General features: G+C 36.7%; 1 protein-coding gene across 3 annotated transcripts in view; it reads left to right on the forward strand.

The window, feature by feature from the left end:
• Positions 1-25,087, forward strand: part of LOC149654569 (uncharacterized) — a 44,435-nt gene that overhangs the window by 7,890 nt on the left and 11,458 nt on the right. For 2 of the 3 annotated variants that reach the window (XM_089846130.1, XM_089846132.1), the window contains exons 3-11: positions 2,507-2,600; positions 17,702-17,877; positions 19,406-19,590; positions 20,858-20,945; positions 21,110-21,319; positions 22,656-22,776; positions 22,908-23,020; positions 23,131-23,281; positions 23,381-24,707. In XM_089846130.1, coding sequence (XP_089702256.1) covers positions 17,799-17,877; positions 19,406-19,590; positions 20,858-20,945; positions 21,110-21,319; positions 22,656-22,776; positions 22,908-23,020; positions 23,131-23,281; positions 23,381-24,707 — 2,274 coding nt within the window. In that variant the 5' untranslated portion in view covers positions 2,507-2,600; positions 17,702-17,798. Of the gene's footprint in view, positions 1-2,506; positions 2,601-16,858; positions 17,174-17,701; positions 17,878-19,405; positions 19,591-20,857; positions 20,946-21,109; positions 21,320-22,655; positions 22,777-22,907; positions 23,021-23,130; positions 23,282-23,380; positions 24,708-25,087 lie in introns of those variants that run through there. The other variant, XM_089846131.1, reaches the window with a different exon arrangement.

Consider the following 25,087-nt stretch of genomic DNA (forward strand, 5'->3'; position numbering starts at 1 on the left):
TGGAATATTGATAGGACGGTATGCGGATGCAAAGACGTTAGATAAGACTTCACAGGGTTATCAGTCCTGCACCAAATTTCGATGCTCCGTATTGTTCGGTCTCTAGAAAACAATATGGTCAACACACCAGACTCTATTTTACCCCCTAACTTTTGAAAAAAGTCTATTAGAAAATTGGTACTACGGAAGTCAGCTTATTGTTAATATGGTACCAGGAATGCATACAGCTTAATTGGAATTATTGTGTACTGGCAATTTTTCTCAACGTATTTAGGCGGATTTTGTCTGAAGTTCTTTATTTTACCTGGCCAATAATATATCTCACTGCATTGCTTTGAACCTTGCGCGTGCCCAGGAGCTCTCGTTGATACCATCCAGCCAATGAATTCATGACTAGAAAGAAACACGGCCCACAAAACTGGCATAATAATATGGGGGCACGATGATTCCCATTAGATGTATTTATTCCTTGTGTTACTTTATATACAACGCCGACATACAATTTTTGTTCTTTTTCTTTTGCATAAACGATTAGGGGAGTTTATGGAAGCCAACAATGGAATAATTAGGCACTGCTCGACATGCTTCATGGATAGAAATTTATAAGAAAAACTCAATTTTTTTTTACAGAAACATACTAAGCGACTTTTTTAAAAAAAACTTCGTCCACTGGATTTGGTGGTGTTTGCGTGGCGTCTTTTTTTACTCCCCCCCCCTCCCCAAAGTTCGCCCATGCGTGGTACCATCGCACGCGCGAATTTTCAGCGCTAAAACGTAAACTTCTGAAAGAATTTTTTTTTTATTTCTTTAAAGTGATAATGAAGTAGTTCCCAAACTTTTTCACCACCGTCCCAATTTGAATATTAATTTTTTTTTATCGTTGTAACTCTGAACTTGATCTGATTGTCGGCTGCAATATTCTTTCGTTTTTCAGTCGCAGAACTTCATATTTTTTTTGTTTGTAAATAATTTAAAATAGCGTAATTTGAATAATTATTTAACTAAATTGGAAATTTAAATTTTTAAAAGTTGAAGTAAATAGTAATAATTTAAAGAATACGTCATATTCGTGGCCATTTTTAAAATTGCACCCCCTCAATTGCGTTCTCTCAACTATGAATTGAAGCAGACGATTTTCTGTTACCAAAACAGCAGGCTTGCACGCTATCCAAACGTGATTGAGTGGGCTATGCCAAAACGAAATCATCTCTAACCCATAAATAGCGAGGGATCACGTGATAATCAGCTGTGATCAAGAAACGAGGTTCTAAATTTGAACCGCCTTAACTCTTTAACTTATCAAACCTAAATAGTCTGCTACCACAAACTTTTTTGTGACGTAACACCCTCCTATCTCTTACCTCGGTTTTTGGCGACCATATTGGATGTTGTCAGCTCAGGCTACCGATATTGACGTCACGTCCCCGTAGCTCCTCCCCTATCTATTGTCCTAATACTAATTATTTTGTTCTGGAGATTGTCATCTTTTAAAGATGGAATGAATCTAGGTGGGCGTAGCCATTATAACGGTGTTGGACCAGGCTTGTTTTAACAGTAGCTAAGGCCAGGCTTTTGCCTAGTAGCCTTGGAGAAGGCGGCTATAGCCTTTTTCCTTCCAACATCGTGCACGGCGAAACTAGGTCGAGTAATATAGAATTTGAACGATTTTCTGCCGCTTTCCATCCTAGGGCTATCGATTTGACCCGTTTTCGCCAGTAAGGCTCGCTGCTATAAGGCTCATCCTTGAAGAGAGCCTGCTGACTAGCTTAGATTGTCCAGGCTAGCCTTAGGCTCACAACGCCGACGGAAATAAGACAAAGTGTAGCCTGAAAATCTTTTTCTCTCTCTCTTTGAAAATTTAAGCGTTATTTTGATACGTTTTAGACAAAATTGTTACAAACCGAAACGTCTATTTAATTATATCTGTCAGTTTAAACTTAATTATTAATAGTTAGTGATTGTTTAAAGGGATAGTTTCATGAATAATGACAGGTTTGACAAGCGGTTGTCAGTTCTTCAAACTTAAATGTAAGTTGATGAAATGTTTTGCAGTTAAAATATTTTTTTTTCAATAAATTTTGTGTAATTATCTTAACGCGCTTAGTTTTCATTAATACACAGTACAGTAATAACGCATATCTTAAACACAATTAAAAATTATTGATTCTTATTCGGAATTCGTCAATAAAGGCAGAAATGTCTTTGCTAATATTAATGATGATGTTGAACTTCTCAGGTTATGAGTATTCACTTATGGTTAATTAATTAAGAATTCCTAATTAGTGTAGTTATGTCAGCTTTTGTGAAGTAACTTTTTTAAAACGTGCAGACGTTATTTTATTCAGGACTTATTGGTTTTGGTCCGCCATTTTACAATATGTCCGCGGATTCAAACTTAACCAAAAATAAATAAATAACCCTTTTTAAGTGTAACTTCCGAAAAAAAACTCGGAACTTCTACAAGGTTTTAAATTTAAATTAAATGTTACTTATTTCAATTTTCCAGGTTTCCTACCCATTTGGATTCACAGAAAAATATCTGGAATCATCGAAAGTTTTCAAAACATCTTGAGATAAAAAATAAATACACCCAGAAATCGGTAAGAAGAAATATCTTTTTTTTCTTTTTCAAAATCAAACCAAACTTTCACTTCAATTGTATTGTATTGTATACGAACTCCTAGGCCTACCTTTTTATCTACACATTATTATATAAAGGAATCCCCCAATATTTGGCCCCCCTGTATAATAGGGGCATGGGAATATTATTACGTATTTGGGGTGTTGGACCTCTTTAAGTTTGGAGTGGAGAAATAGGGTATTAACGGCAAACCATTTTTAGACATTCGTATCCTATGATGTATGTATACGATGGGGCTATTAGTTTGCGTCAGATTAGTGAGGTCGAAGATGAGGTCGTGGTTGTTGCTTTGTCAGTTGGGATGTGGTCAGTTTTCCCAAAGAGTATGACGTTTGTTCTGGTATTCTCGCTCGTCTGTAGTTGCAACTGTAGACCATTTGACGTAATTGTAGGTATTTCCTCGTGTTGGGAAATTTAAGAGACCACTTTTTTTATAAATATAAGTTCTAATAATTTCCTTCAGGTTCTTGAATAGACATTAATTCCACCTTGAATAATATTCATTCGTTCGTTATTGAAAAGGACATTGAATAAATAGTTAGGGACATTGGAATATGGCAAGGGTTATCCGAAGAAATGGTTAGGTACATTGGAATATGGCAAGGGTTATCCGAATAAATGGTTAGGTGCATTGGAATATGGCAAGGGTTATCCGAATAAATGGTTAGGTACATTGGAATATGGCAAGGGTTATCCGAATAAATGGTTAGGTACATTGGAATGTAGCAATGGTTATCCGAAGAAATGGTTAGGTGAATTGTAATGTGGCAAGGGTTATCCGTACAAATGGTTAGGTGCATTGGAATGTGGCAAGGGTTATCCGTACAAATGGTTGGGTACATTGGAATATGGCAAGGGTTAACAGACCTTGTGTGTTACGAGTAATCATTTTAGCGCTGTTAAAGTCTGCACATCGAGGGGATATTCACTAAAATATTCTGTACGTCTATTAAGGGTTACTTGTAAGTTACGGATAATAATTTTTGAACTGTTAAAGATAGCGTTACGAGGGGCTATTCACTAAAATTATCTGTATGTCAATTATACACTACGTGCTGATTCTGTCGAGAGGCTAATCACTAAAACTTTCTGTGGCTACTAGTACTACTTTGAACCCAGCCCTTTAGCCATCTTGTATTTTAGTATCTAGAGTCGAAGGCACTGGCAGTATGCGTTTAATATTAAAAGCCAAGGCTTAGGATAGCGTGTAGGAAATATAGGAAAGAGTTGGATCATGGAATTATATTGGTTGAAGGGAAAAGTAGGACAAGGTTCTCTAGCGACGAAGCGTGGTGGTGGAGAACTTTGCTAAGCAATCGATAGACGACGGAAATGGTGTCAACCCATCGTGGTGCTTGCTGTATTTTGTCTAATACTCAAATACAGCTATGTTAATTTCAAGCTCAACTAACAAAACTAAATATTGCTTTCGAGGTTGTGTCGGAATGTATACTGAAACACCTACACAGCTGCAGCTTACAACAAACTAACCGATTATTTAGTCAACAATTTAAGTCTATTATTCTTCTGATAATGTGCTGCCACCTATTATCATTGGATTGTAGAATTAGACAGTCGATAGTTTAATTATAAAACATTGAACACTTTACTATTTACTTTTACAGAATTATTTAGTATTGTTTACGTTTAATAATATTTTACAAATAATATCAATCTAAACTAATACTACTACCACTACCACTACTACTACTTCTACATCTTAATTACTACTTCACCGTCTAGGAATTAATTAATATACACACCAAAAGCATTGTGATGAAACTAAAAAGAATTATTTAGTATTTATCCTAAATCTTGAACTTGATCTTAGTAGTTTCCAATTCTTAAGTCGATTTAGCAGTCAGAGATTAATATTGTTTACGTTTAATAATATTTTACAAAACTAATACTAATACTACTACTACTATCACATCTTCATTACTACTTCATCATCTAGTACTAAACTAATATACACACCAAAAAACATTGTGATGAAACTAAAAAACAAAATGTGGTTCTTTTGATTTAGCAGTCGGAGATAATAATATTGTTTACGTTTAATAATATTTTACAATTAATATCAATCTAAACTACTACTACTACTACTACTACTACTACTACTACATCTTCATTACTACTTCATCATCTAGGACTAAATTAATTTACACGTCAAAAAACATGGTGATGAAACTAAAAAACAAAATGTGGTTCTTTTGATAAACAATTTTATCCCTTGCATAATTTTTAAAAAGAAGCTGTATATTTAGTTTTCCCGAAGCATTTTATATATATATCGTAAAATTCGATTCCGTGGTAGGTAGTACCACAGAGTAATCGTAGTTCACGTTAAAATACGTGACTCCCAGATAGGATAGGACTGGGTTTATAACGCCCGACCCGTTTGCTGCATGCTACATAACCCCAGGCACAAAACGTGTTTTATTTTTTTAGCTAAATTATATTATTTTATAGGCTTATTTTAGCGCCTTCCGAGCTAATAACGCTGTAACGTAAACTTTAATTGAGTGAAACCCATACCGCACGACAATCGTTTGAGTCGGTCCAGCAGGCTCCTGTTTAGAAAATGTGATTTTTCTTTATAATTTGTTTTTCCACGTTTATTTAATTATTTTTTTCTTGATACAGGCAGGGATAGATTTAATTTTAGAAGTAGGAATGGAGAACGGAACGGTTAGTATTTACTTCAGTTATTCCGACTCATAGACCACCCAGTATAGAGCCCCTCCCTCCAACACGTAACGAAAAGTTTAAATTATCTTATTGGCTCACTTAAACTACGTTTTGATGACGTTGCTGACGGGGACGGCGAAAAATAGTGACGTAATTCCTTTTTACCTCTGTCGCTATGACCCCCCCCGCCTCTTCTTTCACCCCCCCCCCCGTCCCGTGGAAGGGGGTCCGAGACTTTGACGCACGCCCAGATATTACTCTGTTCTCCATTCCTACTTCTAAAATTAAATCTATCCCTGAAAATATTTCTTAGTATGTACCTACTATTTAAGACTAACGTCCCTGCAAACTTTCAGTTTCATATTTAAAGCGGTTTGGGCTTCCCATTGATTATCAGTCAGACTCAGAATACTTTTACTTGTATCATAAGTTTATAAGTAATATGTTCCTTCCATAAGTATGACACTACCTATACAAGTTCGTAATGCTTACTGAGAGACTTACAGCTCGAGATAACTAGTTCCAGAACGACGGAAGCGACGTGAATTGAAGTCCTACACTCGGTGGTTAATTAATTTTGCAGGACCAAGTTCCATCTAGGTCCTATCCTATTTAGTCTGCATTACTAAGCCTTTGACAGCGCCCCAGTCACCAGGCCGCTTGGCTTTACCCTGAATCTATGACCTTACCTCACTCGCTTCATTCATGACAAGCTCCAGTTTCTAAGTTACCAGTGAGTCGTGACAAACTTATGGAATGAACATATCTTATGAACTTATCGATATAGAATTTGAATTTATGTAAATTTTCATGCAAAACATAAAAAACCCCCTCCTTAAATTTTGAAACTCTCCCTTGAAAATAGATTTTATGCAAATTCCGAGTAATTTCGAATGCGATTTCGGAAACTCCTCGAATCTTGTTTGAAATAAATTTTGTGACTTTTTGTCTCTGTACTCGATTTTGAGCATGATGCATTTAAGAGTTTCTTGGAAATTAGATTATGTTTTAGAACCTATTAAGTTAAAAGGTTTTCGGTGAAATGCTCTTCCTTCCCCCTTTTAAAAAGTTTTATATATATTGGACTAGACTGCTCTAAAATTTCGTCTAAATGACCATGAATTGAACGGACGCTAAAAGCCTTTTGACCATTATAAAGTTTGTCTTTTCTTGGCTTTTACGATTTCATTATTTTTTTATGCTTGAAATGGAATTACAGAATTTGTCTATCGCTTGCTTCACTTTGTGACGTTACAAGTCAGTGTTTATAACCGATTCAGTGAAATACTTTCAGGGAGTCAGAGCCATACCCTAATTCTACCCTATCCAGGGATTTCAGGGTTCACGAGACACGTGGAAATTAATTAAAATTAAATATATTAGTCTAGAAATTATGTAATGTAGGAAATAAGTATTGCAAAACTTTTAGATGCTACCTACATAATTACAAAATTACCCAGAATTAATTTAAGTGCATTAGTCTAGAAATTATGGAAATAACTATTGGAAAATTTTTAGATGCTAAATACAAAATACATGCGGAATTACTCATAATTTCGTTTGTATATAGTTGATAATTTTCCTAAGAATAATATCAGGGTTCATACAAATCTGGAAAACCTGGAAAAATCAGGGAAATAAATAGTTGACAAAAACCTCAGGGAAAATTCAGGGAAATAAATAGTTGACAAAAACCTCAGGGAAATTTCGAATTTTTAGTAAAATTCAGGGAAATCTGGGAATTTGCGTCAAACCGGGGCCGAGTAATTAAGCAAAATGTTCGTGAACATTCCCTCCATAGGATTAACATTACACTATATTTTGGAGGCTCATAACTCTGGTTATATTAGAGATACGGGGATGTCCTTTGAGTATGTTATAGTCCTATTTGCCCCCCTCCTTCGTTAACATTTGCTTCAAAGGATACTCCATATACGGGAAAAACTTGGAAAATTCAGGGAAGTATATGGGGAAAAACCAGGAAATCTCAGGGAAATTTGTTTTCCAAATGTTGTATGAACCCTGTAAGAATAATATTTAAATATCCGTCACCTGTGCTGTACACCTTTTGCAGGGTTCACGACAGACTTAGAAATTAATTAGAATTAAATACATTATTCTACAAATAATGCAGTGTAGGCAATAAATATTGCAAAACTTTTATATGCTACAAAATACAAAATTACCCATAATTCGTTTCGTCTGAATATAGTCGATATTTTTCCTGAAAATAATAATAATAAAAAAAATACGTCACCTGTGCTATACAGCCGCTTGCTTACCTGTATGTTAGTTCAGAGGCGGGGAAACGTTTTTCCTGTCTGGGAGAACGAGAGACTCATTGTTGTCCAGCCAACAACTAACTTCCAAGTAGCCCGTGTCATACTGCCATGGGTGGTGATGGTGTACCCAGAAAAGCTGACTGTATTTCCTGTTTCTTTTTTTTTTTTTTTGCCCTTGATTATTGCAAACGACGAAAAGTGATCCCAAGGTACTCAGCTATTGACTATTGTCCGGTTGGCTTTAGCTGAGCTCCCTTGGCTAGAGACATTTTCAGCTATGCATAGACCTCACTCAGAGACGTCGTTTTTAAACCTATGAGCTATAGTAAGTCACTTTCAAATTTTTCCAAGGAGTTGTTAGTTTGAGGACATGTTTATTTCTATGCGGTTCTTATGGGCTGGGCTGTAGAACTATACGTCAAGGCTCGTAATTCTAGCGTCTTTCCAAAGAGGGGAATTAGAAGATGGAGTGTTATTGCTTTGAAAGTTTTCCTCTTGACTTCCAGTGTGTGAAAAAAGTTTCGAAACGTTATGTAAAAACCAAGAAGTGATATCTAGTTTATTAGGGAGAAGGTATAAGACGCCATGGTCCCAGTCCCCCTTTCAAAATACAAGGGGGGACGTAAAAGGAGGCCGGGCTATTTCGCTGCCTCTCCTTAGTCGGCGGAAAATACAATTAATTTTTGTTATCATTCGCGTCGCCCTGACGTGCACGAGTTTTCAAGAACCAATGAGATGCTGGCTGGTTGTAATTTAGAGGCGGCGTGTATTAACTGAGTCCGGACAGGCCACGTTTGTTTGGACTGGAGATAAAGCTAGATTATAAATGTGGGGCGAATTTATACTTTCTCCCTAATAAACTATAGATATCACTTCTTGCCTTAACTTCTTTTCTCTTGGAGTCTGGGCTCCCCAACACTAAGGCACTAAGTACTCCTTTGAAAAATGTTTTAGGCCATATCTATTACTCTTAGTAACAAACGGAACGGGGCATTCCCTTACCCGACTTTTAGGAGGAACCTAGACCTTTCTGTTTATTCTTTGAAATATTGGGGTGCGGGGCCTGGCATGGGCTTTTTGAATTCAAGGTTGATTCAGGTATTGGCTGTGAATTCCCACGAGACCCAAATAATACCGCTCTGTGTAAAGTTGCTCGCCTATTGTGACTATTGTAGTCTCCTTCTTTTGGTGGGGGGGGGGGGGCTAGCTCTTCTAGAATTTCTTTACTTTCCCTAGCGGTCCCCTTCTACTAAATAAATGCCGTCAACTTAACCTGGCAAAATTCAATATATTCTTTATGGAATATCCATTTTTGCTGGTCAGTGGAGTGGGTACACGCTGATAAATCAGTCCCGGGTCTGGCTGGGGCCCGTCTGGTTGAAACGCTCTAATGAACAGTATGTTAGGGGGTCCATTAAGGGACCCTTAGGTGTACGTATACTGTACCTCCGGCGGGAAAAGAACGAACCAAAACGATTGAAAGGGTAGGATCTAGCAGCCCATAGCTTTAGCTTCTGCTATGGAATTTTTGCAAAAAGGGGTTACCATGTGCGACCTACTTTTTTGTGTCTTCTCTTCTCTCTCTATCAAATTTCGCGCACTGGTTACGCGTAACGGAAAAATCTCACGGTGATTCTCTCTCTCGCTTTTAACCCGAGGGATAACTGCTAATATAAATCACACGCTTTTTAAAAATTATACATGGATTTATATTTCGAAGCAATCTGCTGCTACAGACGTTTAGGGAAAAATGGTACGTCCCAGACGGACTGACTCATTTGACTATATTGTTATTATGTTTGTTTACACAAATATGCCAATTAAGTCGTTGTAATGTATAATTAGTGGGGTTTCAAACGTTAAGAGTAGGTTTTAATTGAAAGTAGATGCTCCATAGAGTAATTCCTCCGCGATTCATGAACCTCTGTTTAAAAAGCTCATTATTACCTAAAGTGTGCAATTGTTTTTCAACTCTCATTCACCACAAAAAGCGACCATCTTTAGATTGTTATATTTCACTTTCCAGACTAGATAGAGTAGAAATATGTGAAAATAGACATTCCGTAGAGTAATTCCTCCAAAATTCATCAACCTCACATTAAAATTAAGCTCTATATGATGAAATAAAGTTTGAACTTCTTACAACTGTTCACGACAAGAAAGCGACCTCTTTAGATAGTTTTATCTCACTTTCCAAACTAGATAGAGTAGAAATAAGAGTACCACGTGAAAATAGACATTCCGTAGAGTAATTCCTCCAAGATTCATGAACTTTTATTTAAAATTAAGCTATTTATACAATCAAATAAAATTTGAACTTCTTTCAACTGTTCACGGCGAAACATGGGCCATCTTTAGATAGTTTTATCTCACTTTCCAGACTAGATAGAACAGAATCATGAGTACCATGTGAAAATATACATTCCGTAGAGTAATTCCTCCAAGTATCATTAACCTCTGTTTAAAAATAAACGCCTCACAATCAAATCTATTTTCGACTTAAATAAATCGATATTTTCAACACCTTATAATGGTAAAGTTTCTATTTAAAAAAAAACCTCTGTTGCTTCATAGCTAGCAGCAGTAAGGGAAGCCAAATATATCGTTTCAATGTATGGCTTCGTTGGTTGCATCGTAGACTGTAAACAAAATAGATCCAATTTTCTTTGGTAAAGTTAGTGACGTGTTTTGTTTACTGTAAGAAGTAAACAGTGCACGTAACTTATGAACTCGTTGTCGGTGTACAAGACTGAGTGGTTAGCCCCTCGATATTCCTTAAAAAAAATCGACTCTATGATGAGGGTCTTTTAATGATCGACCACCACGATTTTTTTTAATTAATTTTAATCGAGATTTTGATGGTGGATAAAGAGGGTTATACCAGCTGCATAGCGGTGAATCAATGCCTGCCTTCAAGCATATGTTAATCTATTAGTATCTAAGTTGTTATTATATGTTTCCAGGGTCTCCTTTTGTGTTTTTTGTTTGTCTTACAGATGTGAATTAAATTACACGTATTTTTTAATTACTGATTAGGGAGTTTAGGGAAAATTTTAATTAGTTTTGTTGGTAATTTAATCTTTTTCATGTATTTGTATTTGGTAGATTATTATTTTAAAATTACGATATCTTTGTAAATGGGTAATTTGTAACGGTATTTGATAAATTACGATATCTTTGTAAATGGGTAATTTGTAACGGTATTTGATAAATTACGATGTTGTAAATGGATAAATTGCCTTTTTTAAATTACAGGTAATTTAGAGCCCTGTTTTTTTAAATTACGGGTAATTTGCAGCACTGTATTTTTCAAATTACCCTTAATTCACAGCCCTGATTTTTTAGACTATACCGGTAATTTACAACCCTGATTTTTAAACTACCGATAATTTACAGCCCTGTATTTTTAAACTACCGGTAATTTACAGCCCTGTTTTTTTAAACTACCGGTAATTTACACCCCTGTTTTTTAAACTACCGGTAATTTACACCCCTGTTTTTTAAACTACCGGTAATTTACAGCCCTGATTTTTTAAACTACCGGTAATTTACAGCCCTGATTTTTTAAACTACCGGTAATTTACAGCCCTGATTTTTTAAACTACCGGTAATTTACAGCCCTGATTTTTTAAACTACCGATAATTTACAGCCCTATTTTTTAAATTGCACCGGTAATTTACAGCCCTGAATTTTAAACTACCGGTAATTTAGCGCCCTGAATTTTAAACTACCGGTAATTTAGCGCCCTGAATTTTAAACTACCGGTAATTTAGCGCCCTGAATTTTAAACTACCGGTAATTTAGCGCCCTGTATTTTTAAACTACCGGTAATTTAGCGCCCTGATTTTTAAACTACCGGTAATTTACAGCCCTGATTTTTTTAAACTACCGGTAATTTACAGCCCTGATTTTTTTTAAACTACCGGTAATTTACAGCCCTGATTTTTTTCAAACTACCGATAATTTACAACCCTGAATTTTAAACTACCGATAATTTACAGCACTGATTTCTAAACTACCGGTAATTTACAGCCCTGTTTTTACAATTACCCTCAATTTACCGTCAATGTCAGAGGTCATCCTTAGCTGAATGCAAAACTAAACCGAACTCTATCTAGCCTAGGCCTAATCTAGCGTGTAACGATATAAACTTGGTGAAAAATAACAATACTTGTGACAAACTGTATCAGTATCACTGTCTTTCTAATACGTGCCTAGCTTTAATATAAGTCAGTAAAGAAAAGAAAACGCACACTGGCAGCAGCTTTTGCGTGAAATTTTGACTTTAAAACCATTTTTTTAGGCGCGTCTCGTTCGTGACTTCCCGTGCTGCTAGAAGGAAGGAAGAGGAGAAGCTAGTAGCTAGCCCATCTGGTCTTTCCCTCCGCATTCATTAATAATAACTTACCTTCTCACTCACTCCTTAAGCTTGATATGCCCCCTTATAAGAAAGTAGCGTGCCGCTGCTGCTGTGTAGTGTACTGTAGTGTAGCTCTACGCGGCCGTAGAAATAGGCGTGCCACACCGCCTATTGCGTCAGAATATTAAAGTGGTAGTCGCTACAAAACTTCCTGTTCGACAATGTAAAGGTAATATGGCCGGACTCTTTGGGTTCGTAGGAATTACGTAGATGAGAAACAAGGAAATTGGTTTATATCAAGAAGCGATATCTAGTTTATTAGGGAGAAGGTATAAGATGCCTAAGTATTCGCGCGAGGCCATAGTCCCAGTCCCCCTTTCAAAATACAAGGGGGGGAAGTAAAAGGAGGCCGGGCTATTTCGCTGCCTCTCCTCAGTCGGAAAATAACAAGTAATTTTCGTTATCATTCGCGTCGCGCTGACGTGAGTTTTCAAGAACCAATGAGATGCTAGTTGTAATTTAGAGGCGGCAGGGATTAACTCCGGACCTACTATACGTTTGGACTGGAGATAAAGATGGAAATATGGCACGAATTCATACCTTCTCCCTAATAAACTAGATATCACTTCTTGAATTATGATTTTGCATTGTTATGAGGCTCTTTGCGAGAACTGATTCAAATTGAAAGGAAACATCAAACGAATACGCGTGCGCGGGGAGTTATGACGTAATATCTTCAATAATGCCTGTTTGTACTTGTACTGGTAGTTGAATTGAGCACCCAGAAATATTGCATAGAAGATCTGATCATGCAGTAGTTACTTGTAGCAGCAGCTTAGAGCCGCAACCGCGCGACAAAACTGGGAAACATTTTCAAGGTCGATTCTAGTTTTCTAGGTGAGTGACCGCTGTTCAAGGTTGCAGCAGTTGAGTTGAATTTTGCCCCGCTAGAAGCGCCATACGAAAACCTAGCAACGCTGTACTGTTGCCGAACTAACTTTAAAACTCTTAAATTCACTAACTGCTGCCAGTGCCAGAAAAGTACACACGGAGGAAAGATTTTTGACTCCAAAATCCACCAAGATAATATAGCTCTAAAGAGTCTCCTATGATGATGGTGATGAGTGGAGAAAGTAGTCAAAAATTTAATAAACAAAATAAAACATTAACGTAACGTCACTTTCGGTAGAGATAGAGTTGATTGAATTTGAGAGGTTGGACGCAACTTGGGCTCCTATAAGGTAATATTACCTAATTGGAAATACTGACTGTGATTTCTCATATAATAAGTGGGTATTAGATGTCATGGAAAGTTGGGGGAATTTTTGAAATGGTTTTAGTATCTGAAAAACTAGGGATTTGAAAATGAGTATATGAAGTTTCAGTGAATTTGAAAATAGCTATGAATTGTAATGAATTTCAAATTTGTTTGGTAATTTTCCTTTAAAGTTTTAAGGTCACAAAATTCCTATTTTTTTTTTTGCAAATTTATTTGGGAGTGCTAAATAATTATTAATTATAGACTAACCGATAATTAATTTTATTTAATAATAATAAATTAATAAAATTAATAAAATAATTAATTTCGCATCTCTGTATTATTAATATTATTTTTTTTCTAAAATCATCGGTTTTCAATTTTGACTGTTTAGTTTTAGCTTTTAAAAGCATTTTTGATTACCAGTGAACTTTGAACTCCGTTCCACCTACAAGAGTGACCCTTTTAAATGTATTCCTTCGAAAACCGTTGAAATTTTCTGTTTGGCAACTAAACAATTTACTCACTCACTTAAATTCTACCAAACGTTAAACATTTTGCAAAAGTAGGTACTTTAGTCAAGGTTTGAACAAGAAAATTCACAAACTATACATACGCTCTTGGTCTATTGACCTATTTAGTTGTAGTTTTTTTTTCCGGAATTTGGCGACGTCATAGGCACGTGTAGTTGCTATGAATTTAAATCTATGACGTAGATATACGTCCTACTTCCCGGGATATAAGCCAATCAGCGCTCTCCACTTTACATTGAAGGCGCGTTTTCAATGCTGCGTTTTTAAAGGCTTATGGCGAATTCCACTGGGTCCTCCCGGAGCGCTCCCATGGAGCAATAAACATGGGAGGAGTAGTTGCCGGATCGTTAAAGACTGTTTTTCCGTAATTAGGGTCTCTTATTTTTATTGCTCCATGGGAGCGCTCCGGGAGGACCCAGTGGAATTCGCCATTACATTTACTGTTAGAACCAGCGGATAGTCGAGTACCGAACTTAACCCTTGGTTTATGGAATTTTAAATAGATAGTAGCAGACCGTTTCAAAAGGGGAGGGGCTTAGTATCGTCTGCTTTGTTTAGGGTTGAGAACTTGAGACTTAGCATCGTCTGCTTTGTTCAGGTTGAGACTTAGCATCGTCTGCTTTGTTTAGGGTTGAGACTTATCATCGTCTGCTTTGTTTAGGGTTGAGACTTATCATCGTCTGCTTTGTTCAGGGTTGAGACTTAGCATCGTCTGCTTTGTTCAGGGTTGAGACTTAGCATCGTCTGCTTTGTTCAGGGTTGAGACTTAGTATCGTCTGCTTTGTTTAGGGTTGAGACAGTGGACAACAAAGACTTTATTAGATGGGGCTTCGAAGTTCAATCCAACTCATAAGTTTATATGGTTATGTCCCATAAGTTTGACACTGGTAATTGAGAACTTGTCTTGGAGTAATGTAGATGAAACGTCATCTTTTCGGAGAAAGAGGTGGGGTTGTTTTCTATATTGGATTTTCATTGACTTTATAGCACCACTATCTTACTCATTTCGAATGGAAGCTTCGATGAGTGAATGATATTTACAATTTTATCGTAAAGCCTGTCAGTTCCCTCAACTTCAACAATATATCCCCTTAGCAACTTGCTTTTATAACAAAATTTCTTTTTAAAAAACCGTGGTTTCAATAGAAAAACCAAGCCGCTTAAATACTAAGGTATATTTCATTCATATACTGTATATCTTTGCTAATTCACGATTATAGTCCAAGTGTTTTTATCATATAGTACCCCGTTTTCGTTTATAAGTTATCAAGGCTTACGCGAGGGGCTAACCACTCTACGTACGCTCTTTAAAGGCACTAGGTATAGGGTACAAACATTACGCGAAGTGACTGTCCCCTCGGGTTGACAGAGAAGTCAGTAGTCTTAAGATAAATTTATTTAAAAGTATTTATTTTAAATGATAAAAGTTTAGCCGAAATCATAGGCGCCGGTTGTCTCAACAACTTCAAGAAAAATATTTCGATTCAAAATTATATATATCATAAGTAAATAATTACAAATGATAAGTTACTAGCTTTTATCTCCTCCTCTCTTTTCTCCATCCTTTGGCATTAAGTGAAGAAAAATAGACCAAGGGTTAGAGACAATCCTCAGTTGACACAGCACATGCGCAGTAGAATGCATAATTTCCCCCTTTCCTTTCCCTCCCCTCTTAGTTATGGTCTATAGTTGGTAATGAACACATCCCAGAATACCTTGAGATACGGTAGGGGTACGACAAGTGCTGCCACCTAAGGAGAGTCATGATAATTACCAACAGATTTCTTTATTAGAGTCAATCGAAAATTATAACCCATTGCTATACTAAGCCTACTTTTATATTATTATTATTGTTTTGGTAATAAAATTGTAGCTACATTCTTTCGCCTAAGCTATAAGGGATTGACACCTACATATTATATATCCCATGAAACCGAAACTCAATACAATTACTGATGTCCTATCGTGGTAGCTGTGTGCTGCCTTGCGAAATTTTAAAACAAACCTTTATCTAGCACCCACTCGGGCCTGCCCGGGGGGAAAAGGTTCTAACTTATAATTTCATTTTCAAAATCTCGGTTTTTTTTCCTTTGGTTTGGGCATAAGGCAATTCCACATTTTCTCTCTCTCTCTCTCTCCAAATAAAGACTGAATCTCCTAAAGTGATTCATTTTGCTAAATTTTTGATGGACTAGTTCAAACCTATCTCAGATTAGATAGCTGAGTTTAAATAGAGTTTACTCTACATACGGTTATCGTAAAAAAAAAAGACTTGTAACGTATAAAATGAACAATCGTTATTTTGGGCTAAATTTTATTTGAATCACCATTTCTTTTAGAAATTTACGTCGTCATAAAACTTTGCGTCAGCCTAGAGATGAAGTTCCAACCTCAGTATTAATGTATTTACACGTTAAGCCTATTTTTCTGTTTAGTTTGAATTCCGTGTCACTTTCTTTCGATTATCGTCAGCTTTTATGGTTTTAAACTTATTTTCGTTGATTCTTTACAAGAACTTAGTTTTTTGCCGATATCTATGATTTTTTAAATGTCCTAAACAATCCTTGCTTATTTCCAGCCCCAACTCCTTATATGGGCAATGGGCTGAGCATACGCTTTTTTGTGTCCAAATATTTCGTAGATTATTTCCTGTCCTGACAATATGATTTGTAAACTAAGGAGGATGTACACATTAGGCTAAAATAGACCTGATGTTTTAAAGGCTTAATTTGATTGGAATTTAATTGGAAAGAAAACATTTTATTTCCTGCTTTTGATTACGATAAATAAATACGCGGAAAGAGTGTTTAGTAGGCCTAGAACAGCTTTTAATTCCGAATTACTACATTGGACCAAAAAAAAATCCAAATTTTTGACCCTGGCCCAGTGGCCCACTTTAGCCGCCGAATACGCATGCCGATGTTCGCGGCGATCCCTTTTAGGTTTTCCCGTCTCTGAAGCGTGTGTTTCCAACACAGAGGCAAGCCTAAAACATCCGAAAAATACGTTCTCATTGGTTCAACGCACGCGTTGCGGAGTCACTCCTCTAGCATCTTTCCCTCTTACGTTATCGTTTAGTTACTCCATGGTGATTTTCCAATTCCCCACTTCCCGACGGCGACGAGGCCACTGAAAAAAATATCTACAGTATACGCGCTTGTGAAACTTGATTACGTTTTTACCCGTATTATGTAAGAAAATTAGATTTAAACCATAAATATACACTAAATGTTGTCGCGAAAGGTGCGCAAATACGTACTGGGGTTTAAATAAACCATGTCGAACGTGTCGGATGATGAAAACTCTTTAAAAACGTCTCGGACGCCCGATTGTGACCAAGGCTTAACAGCCATGGGTTATTTTTGTTTGATAGGCCTAGGATATTTAAATATTACCGAGGATTATTGGTATGAATAACATTTTATACTACGACGCGTTTATATTTACTCCATATTAGGCTTAACGCTCAATTCTTCACACTTTTAATAGGCCGAATTATAGAAATTAGGTTAAAACTATGTGATAAAGCGTTGACTTCAAGGGCAAGGCCATTAGGGTTTTCTTCCATTTTTAGCGCTAAGCCTTGGTCTATTTTTTTGTTTCGAAAGTTAAAATACTATATGTTGGGATTATTGGTAGTTTAAATGATAATATTTAGTTAATACTTCGTTAATTAAGCTTAACCGGAAGTTAGTTTGCAGTTTTAATCACGCTTGATGAAATATGACTCTAATGTTGTAATGAGGCCATTAAGGGGGTAGATGGGGGGTTGAAAGTTTCTGTATGGTTTGGTTTTAATGTTTGCAACATCATTTTCGGTATAAATTTTAATTATTAGGCTTAATTGATGGATATGATGGCTTAGTAGGTGTGATAGTTGGTTTTTTAAGTAGATTTCACTTGAGCAAAATGCTTGTGTTTTGTTATCATTGAAGGATGAAGTGCCTTAAGAATAAATCAAATTGAATCATAAGGAAAGAGTGACTGTACGTGGGAAACTAACGGAAGATTTTTTCTGCTACCGTTTCTGACATGAGTTCCATGTCTATTAAATCGGACAAGTGTGCCATACTTCAAGAGACAGTCAATCAAATCCAAAGAATTAAGCAAGGTATGTCATGCACATTGATAAAATAAAATTAAACACATTTCACCACCATAAAGTTCAAAATGAGTTCATATTCAAAATAATACACTCAAAATACATGGTAAATCAGTGTTCACACTAGAAATCCAATAATTCAATTTAAATGCACACACAAAATCTTATAAACCAAAAAATTCAATAAGAATGTGACAAAAATTTCTTGAAATCCAAATAATTCAACCAAGATGCATCCAAATCCTTTGAAATTCAAATAAAATACACAAAATCCTTTGAAATCCAAATAATTCAACCAAATTACACACAAAATCCTTTGAAATTCAAATAATTCAACCAAATTACACACAAAATCCTTTGAAATTCAAATAATTGAACCAAATTACACACAAAATCCTTTGAAATCCAAATAATTGAACCAAATTACACACAAAATCCTTTGAAATTCAAATAATTGAACCAAATTACACACAAAATCCTTTGAAATTCAAATAATTGAACCAAATTACACACAAAATCCTTTGAAATTCAAATAATTCAACCAAATTACACACAAAATCCTTTGAAATTCAAATAATTCAAACAAATTACACACAAAATCCTTTGAAATTCAAATAATTCAACCAAATTACACAAAATCCTTTGTAATCCATATAATTCAACCAAATTACACACAAAATCCTTTGAAATTCAAATAATTCAACCAAATTACACACAAAATCCTTTGAAATTCAAATAATTCAAACAAATTACACACAAAATCCTTTGAAATTCAAATAATTCAACCAAATTACACAAAATCCTTTGTAATCCATATAATTCAACCAAATTACACACAAAATCCTTTGTAATCCATATAATTCAACCAAATTACACCCAAAATCCTTTGAAATCCAAATAATTCAACCAAATTACACACAAAATCATTTGCGATCCAAATAATTGAACCAAAATCCAAAGAAATCCAAATTATTCTTCCAAAATCCATCAAAAAATCCCTACAAAGTGAAAGAGTTAAATCAAAACCTAATCCAAATAATTCAACCTAAATGCACACAAAATCATTAAAGATTCAAATAATTCATCCAAAACCCCACAAAATCATTAAAAATCCAAAGATTTCAATGAAAACCCACAAAAATCGCAAAATCCAAAGATTTCCATCAAAAGCCATAAAAAATCATAAAACCCAAAGATTTCCATCAAAACCCAAAGATTTCCATTAAAACCCATAAAACATTACTGAAAATCCAAAGATTTCCATCAAAATCCATGAAAAATCACTGAAAATCCAAAGATTTCAAAAAAACCCCATAAAAATCACTGAAAATCCAAAGATTTCAAAAAAACCCCATAAAAATCTTTAAAAATCCAATAATTATAATAATATCCTAAAAAATGCAACATATCTAAAGGGTTCACTTTTGAAATTTCAAAAAAAGTCAAAATTTATAAAAATGCAATCAGAACCCCCCAAAAAATCAATTAAAATCCAATAACAAATAAAAAAGCCACAAAAACCCCAATTGTTATTCAGAATCGGAAGACGTTGATGATTTACAACAGAGTGAGGTATCTTCCAGCAAGCCTACCATTTTAGGCAACGCTGTTTTGGGCCCTCTTCTTCTGGAAGCTTTGGATGGCTTTCTCTTTGTAGTAAACACGGACGGAAAAATTGAGTTTGTTTCTGATAACGTCACTTCTTTCATGAAATATCGTCAGGTGCGTAAAAACAATATTTTGACATTATTTTTCTGTGTATTTCTTTGTTTGCATGCAAATATTTATTATTTTGATGGGATGGAACAAAACATGAAATGTTCTACAAACAGTTGGGAGTTCAATTAAACTCCCAATATATCCTATAAAAGTAAAAATGATCAATTCTAAAGATTTTAGAACACATTTATGACCGAAAATAGGTTTTAGACTTAAATTGGCCTATAAATTCATGGGCTTTGTTTAAAGGGATAGTAGCATAGAGTTTTACTTGCCATTAGGTTTTGATTGTTTTAGTTGAACAGCTAAGTTATTTTGGTTTAAAAATAGTAGAAAGGCACTTAACATGTTGTGGGTGATGACTTCATAATGGTATCACCACCTGGTACCACGAACTTTATCGTGACGTCACACCCTCCTATCTCTTACATCGGTTTTTTTTGCGACCATATTGGAAGTCGTCAGCTCTGGCCATACAATTTAGACTACCAGTGTTGACGTCACGACCCGTAACTCCTCCCCTGTCAGTACCACTCTTGACGTCACGTCCCCGTAGCTCCTCCCCTATCCGTGTTGACGTCACGTTTCTGTAGCTCCTTCCCTCTCATTGCAACTATTGACGTCAAGTTTCCGTAGCTCCTCCCCTCTCATTGCAACTATTGACGTCAAGTTTCCGTAGCTCCTCCCCTCTCATTGCAACTATTGACGTCAAGTTTCCGTAGCGCCTCCCCTCTCATTGCAAATATTGACATCAAGTTTCCGTAGCTCCTCCCCTCTCACTCTCAGTACCATTATTGACGTCACGCCCCCGTAACTCCTCCCCTCTCAGTACCACTATTGACGTCACGCCCCCGTAACTCCTCCCCTCTCAGTACCACTATTGACGTCACGCCCCCCCGTAACTCCTCCCCTCTCAGTACCACTATTGACGTCACGTTTCCGTAACTCCTCCCCTATCAGTACCAGTGTTGACGTCACGCCCCCATAGCTCCTCCCCTATCAGTACCAGTGTTGACGTCACGCCCCCATAGCTCCTCCCCTATCAGTACCAGTGTTGACGTCACGCCCCCGTAGCTCCTCCCCTATCAGTACCAGTGTTGACGTCACGCCCCCGTACCTCCTCCCCTCGCAGTACCACAATTTTAGCTCGCGCCTTATCTATTTTTATACGATTATCCCTTTAAACACACGTTGTTCCGTAGTAATTGTAATTAACTTTGGAAATAATTTATTAATTTCAAAATATTGTGTATTGTTATATATTTGACAGAATGATTTGGTTGGAAAAAGTATTTATAATATAATTCATCACGGAGATCATGCGCGATTCAGCAGTAACCTGTTACCTATGTCCATAGGTCAGTTCTTACCTTTATTTCTACCTTATAATCATTGTAATTAATGTATTAATTGGATTTTGCATAATTGCAATTTGAGAAAACGGATTTGTTAAGATTATGATAAAGATTTTTCATTTCTTTTTGGGTTTTTTGTTTGTTTTGTGTCGCATTGTGTTGTGTAGGTAATGGGTTTGGTTGGACTTCCGAGCTCTCCTTAGGGAACAGTAAAAGTCGCTCTTTCAATTGCCGATTCCTGATCAAACCTCCTGACGATCAGGACGAAACTATGGAAGAAAAACAAACTCGCGTTCCACAGTACGAAAATACGCAGATTTCTGCCGTCTCCATACCACAACTTGGTGATAAACCGGATAATTCTGACGCTGCTTCTGGTAAGTCTCATTTTTTTTAATTACTAGGCCTACCCAACCATCTTAGTTTTGATTAATTTAATCGGCGATTTTTAATCGATTAATACGCGTACATTAACAAAATTGAAGGATCGTACTTTGGGGCTAATTTTAAGGGCTATTGTTGTTTAAACAAACATAGTTTTGTTGGTGACATTTTTGATTAAAGTGTTTTTATCAAATGATATAGTTGAATTTTAAGTAAATGTTCTTGAAATGGTTTAATTAAGATTCTTATATGTCCTATAAAAGTAGAAATGATTAATTTTAATGTTTTTAGAACGCGTTTTTGACCACAAATTGGTTTTAGACATAAATTGGTCTATAAATTTACGGGCCTTGGTTAAAGGGATAGTATCATAGTTTTGCCTACCATTAGGGTAAATCGCGATGTTGAGAACTGATGCTGATCTCACATTGATTGATTTTATTTATTTATTTTGCATGGTTTTAATGATTAATTCTAAGGTTTTTGGAACATATTGTTGACTAAAAGTGGTATATAAATTCATGGGCCTTGGTTAAAGGGATAGTAGCATAGTTTTACCTGCCACTAGTGTAGATCGCGATGTTGATAAAAGATGCTGATCTCACATTGATTGATTTTGGAACATATTGTTGACCAAAATTGGTATAGAAATACACGGGCCTTGGTTAAAGGGATAGTAGTATAGAGTTTTGCCTACAATTAAGAGTAAATCGCGATATTGATAACTGATACTGATCTCACATTGATTAATTTTTATTTATTTATTTTGCATGGATTTAATGATTAATTCTAATGATTTTAAAACATATTGTTGACCAAAATTGGTATATAAATTCACGGGCCTTGGTTAAAGGGATAGTAGCACTGTGTTTTACCTACCATTTTGATAACCGATTCCGATCTCACGTTGATTTATTGCAATTATTTTGGCAATGGTTTAAAGTTTTGTCTTTTATACGCCACAGAATTGCAAAATTATCTCTTGTTTTAATAATTGTTAATCGACTATTATTTCGTCTACAAATATTGGTAAATTACCATTATTATTATTATTATTATTTTGCGAGTGTTGCTATTTTTGCGTTTTTATGCCTTACGGAATTACGTGTAATTGTCCCCTTTTTAATATCGGTATAACTAGTCTCGGTATCGGTATCTATTGTCTTTCCATCCCTTTAGGACAGAATCGGTAATTTAAGCGGTAATATCGCGATATCGGTGATAGGAATCTCTTATTGGTTAGTTGTCAATAGCTAGCTGAAGCGTTTTTCGAAATAAGGTATCCTTTAGGGGGTTTGATTTAGTTTTCCGTTATTCTGTAATTTACAGAATTGCAGAACTGTCTCGTATGCGTTGCGCGACGTATCCCAGCAAACGAGAAACCAGCACCCATTGAACAGTTCGTCACTAGGCTGGACATAACTGGGAAAATAACGGCACTTGATACAGGGTCAGTCAGTTTCTTTAGTCCAGTTTCGAAATTTTGCTGAGCTGAACTCGCGCTATTTTTCGTTAAAATGACGAATTTGGACTTTTGCGTCATACTCTTAGTTGACCTTCGTGTACTAATTGTCGTTATAGAAACGTTAGTCCGAAAATCAGTCAGTATCTTAATAAGGAACTTACAGGAAAACTCATTCAAGATTTCTGCCATCCAAATGACTTAATGAAAGTCAATCAACACTTGAAGGAAAGTAAGTACTGAGGTCAAAACGATCTAGATCTCGACTAAGATGTCCACGAGGTTCCTTGAAAGACACTGGTTAAAACTTTGGGCATCTGGAAACTTGTTTCGTTTGTGTAGCTATTCAAACAGGCAGCAACACCAGTGGCATCTATCGCTTCAGAGTGGCCCAAGACAAATTTGTCCACATTCAAACGAAAAGTACACGTATTGGTAACGGCCAATTGAACAATGAAAAAGACCTTGTTATGGCGACACATTCGATTATAAGGTAAGTCCAAATCCACCTCAATTCGCGTGAGGACGTATCTCAATTGTCCCCAACCCCCCAATGAAGACGCAATGATGACCATTTTGGTTTTAAACGCAGGGACACTGATATATCTCATTTGGATAATAACAACCCGAACCCCTTATTGAATCAACGAAACTCTATAACTTCCCCGGTTCCTTCGACTAGCGCCGTCACAAACATTGGTTCTTCGCGACCCCCGAGTAACGGCCCATTAAACGGGTTACAAGGACCCCCAAATACCTCTACCGCAAACCCCAATATGGCGACCGCGAGTAGTACCATTTCGTTCTCCGGGTTTCACGCGATCAGTCCTTCGTCGCAAAACGAATTCTCTTTGGGTGATATAACCCTTGATATGTTCCCTAGCTCTAGTTGGGACAATATATCTAACCAAGGCTTAAGTGACGCGCAAAATCATTCGAATATATCGGCTGTTAACAGTTTCTTAACGAACTCGAGTTTATCGCAATCGCAACAGACTACTACCTCCAGTAGCGTCACCACGTCCGCGAGTGCGCGAAATATGAATCAGGGTGGTGGCGGTGTTAATACGTCATCATTCATGACGCAACAAAAGCAAATGCGTCAATCGCACTTGCAACAACAACAACAGCAGCAGCAGCAACAACAACAACCGCAGTCTAGTGGAAGTGGTAGTGCCTTTGTTGGAACGGATATTATTTCGGCACGCGGTGGCCCCTCCCCTTGTCAATCTCCCGCGACGGCCCAATTGAGCTCGACAAGTAGCCCAAGTTACGCGTATCCGTATAGTCCCAACGTCAATACGGCAAGCGGTAAATCCTCACCCGCTACGTCGGGTAATAGCGCGTCTCATAGAAAATCCGATGATGGGACGAGTAACGTTGGGTTCTCGGGTACCGGGGGCAATTCGGACTCTCGTAGTAGGAGTCCCGCCATTATCGGAGGGAATCCTACTTCAAATTTAATGCATCCCGATAGCCATCAACAGAAATTACGGAATCTGTTAACGCAAGGTATAGAGGAAGCCGATTCCTCCGTACCTAAGACACCCTTAAGCGCTGTTGAGAACATGGATTGTCCGTCAAGTAGCGCGCCCGAAAGTGAAATGGGTTCTCAAGGTCAAGGTCGCGTTGGTGGAAGTGCGGGATCGGCCAATGTGTCTGGACGTAACGAAAATACGATTTTACGCGAACTATTGAATCAGGATGACGAGGAAGGTGATTATATGAACTCTGGAAATGGTAATGGTGGTAGCTTAAAGAGCGGAGGAGGACAGAGAGGTGGTGGTGATATTAAAGGTGCCGGAATGAACATTATATCGGCTGATAATGTTAAAACGGAAAATGGATTGGAAGGTTCCAATCAACGAAAGAATATGGTGGCGAATAACAGTAATAACAACAACAATATGCTACGAAAGGTAAGAAGATTGTCTCTTTTTCTTTGTCTCTTTATGCGCGATTGTTAAAGGGGCTGTTCAGATCATGGGACAAACTACGATGTCTTCCTTATAGAGCTTAGCATAGTGGGTGGGTCAAAAAAGGAGAGGGGCTTCGGACAGTGCCTTTAAGGGAACTGTTACCTTATACAAAAGATTATTGTAGTATCTGTTCATATCAGTAAGGGGTCGGACAGTGCCTTTAAGGGAACTGTTACCTTATACAAAAGACTATTGTAGTATCTGTTCATATCAGTAAGGGGTCGGACAGTGCCTTTAAGGCAACTGTTACCCTTACTCAAAAGACTATTGTAGTATCTGTTCATATCAGTAAGGGGTCGGACAGCGGCCTTTAAGGGAAC

Source organism: Phalangium opilio, unplaced genomic scaffold, assembly GCF_054372755.1.
Source record: "Phalangium opilio isolate 3A_F unplaced genomic scaffold, DU_Popi_V2 ptg000079l_1, whole genome shotgun sequence".
Lineage (NCBI taxonomy): Eukaryota > Metazoa > Arthropoda > Arachnida > Opiliones > Phalangiidae > Phalangium > Phalangium opilio.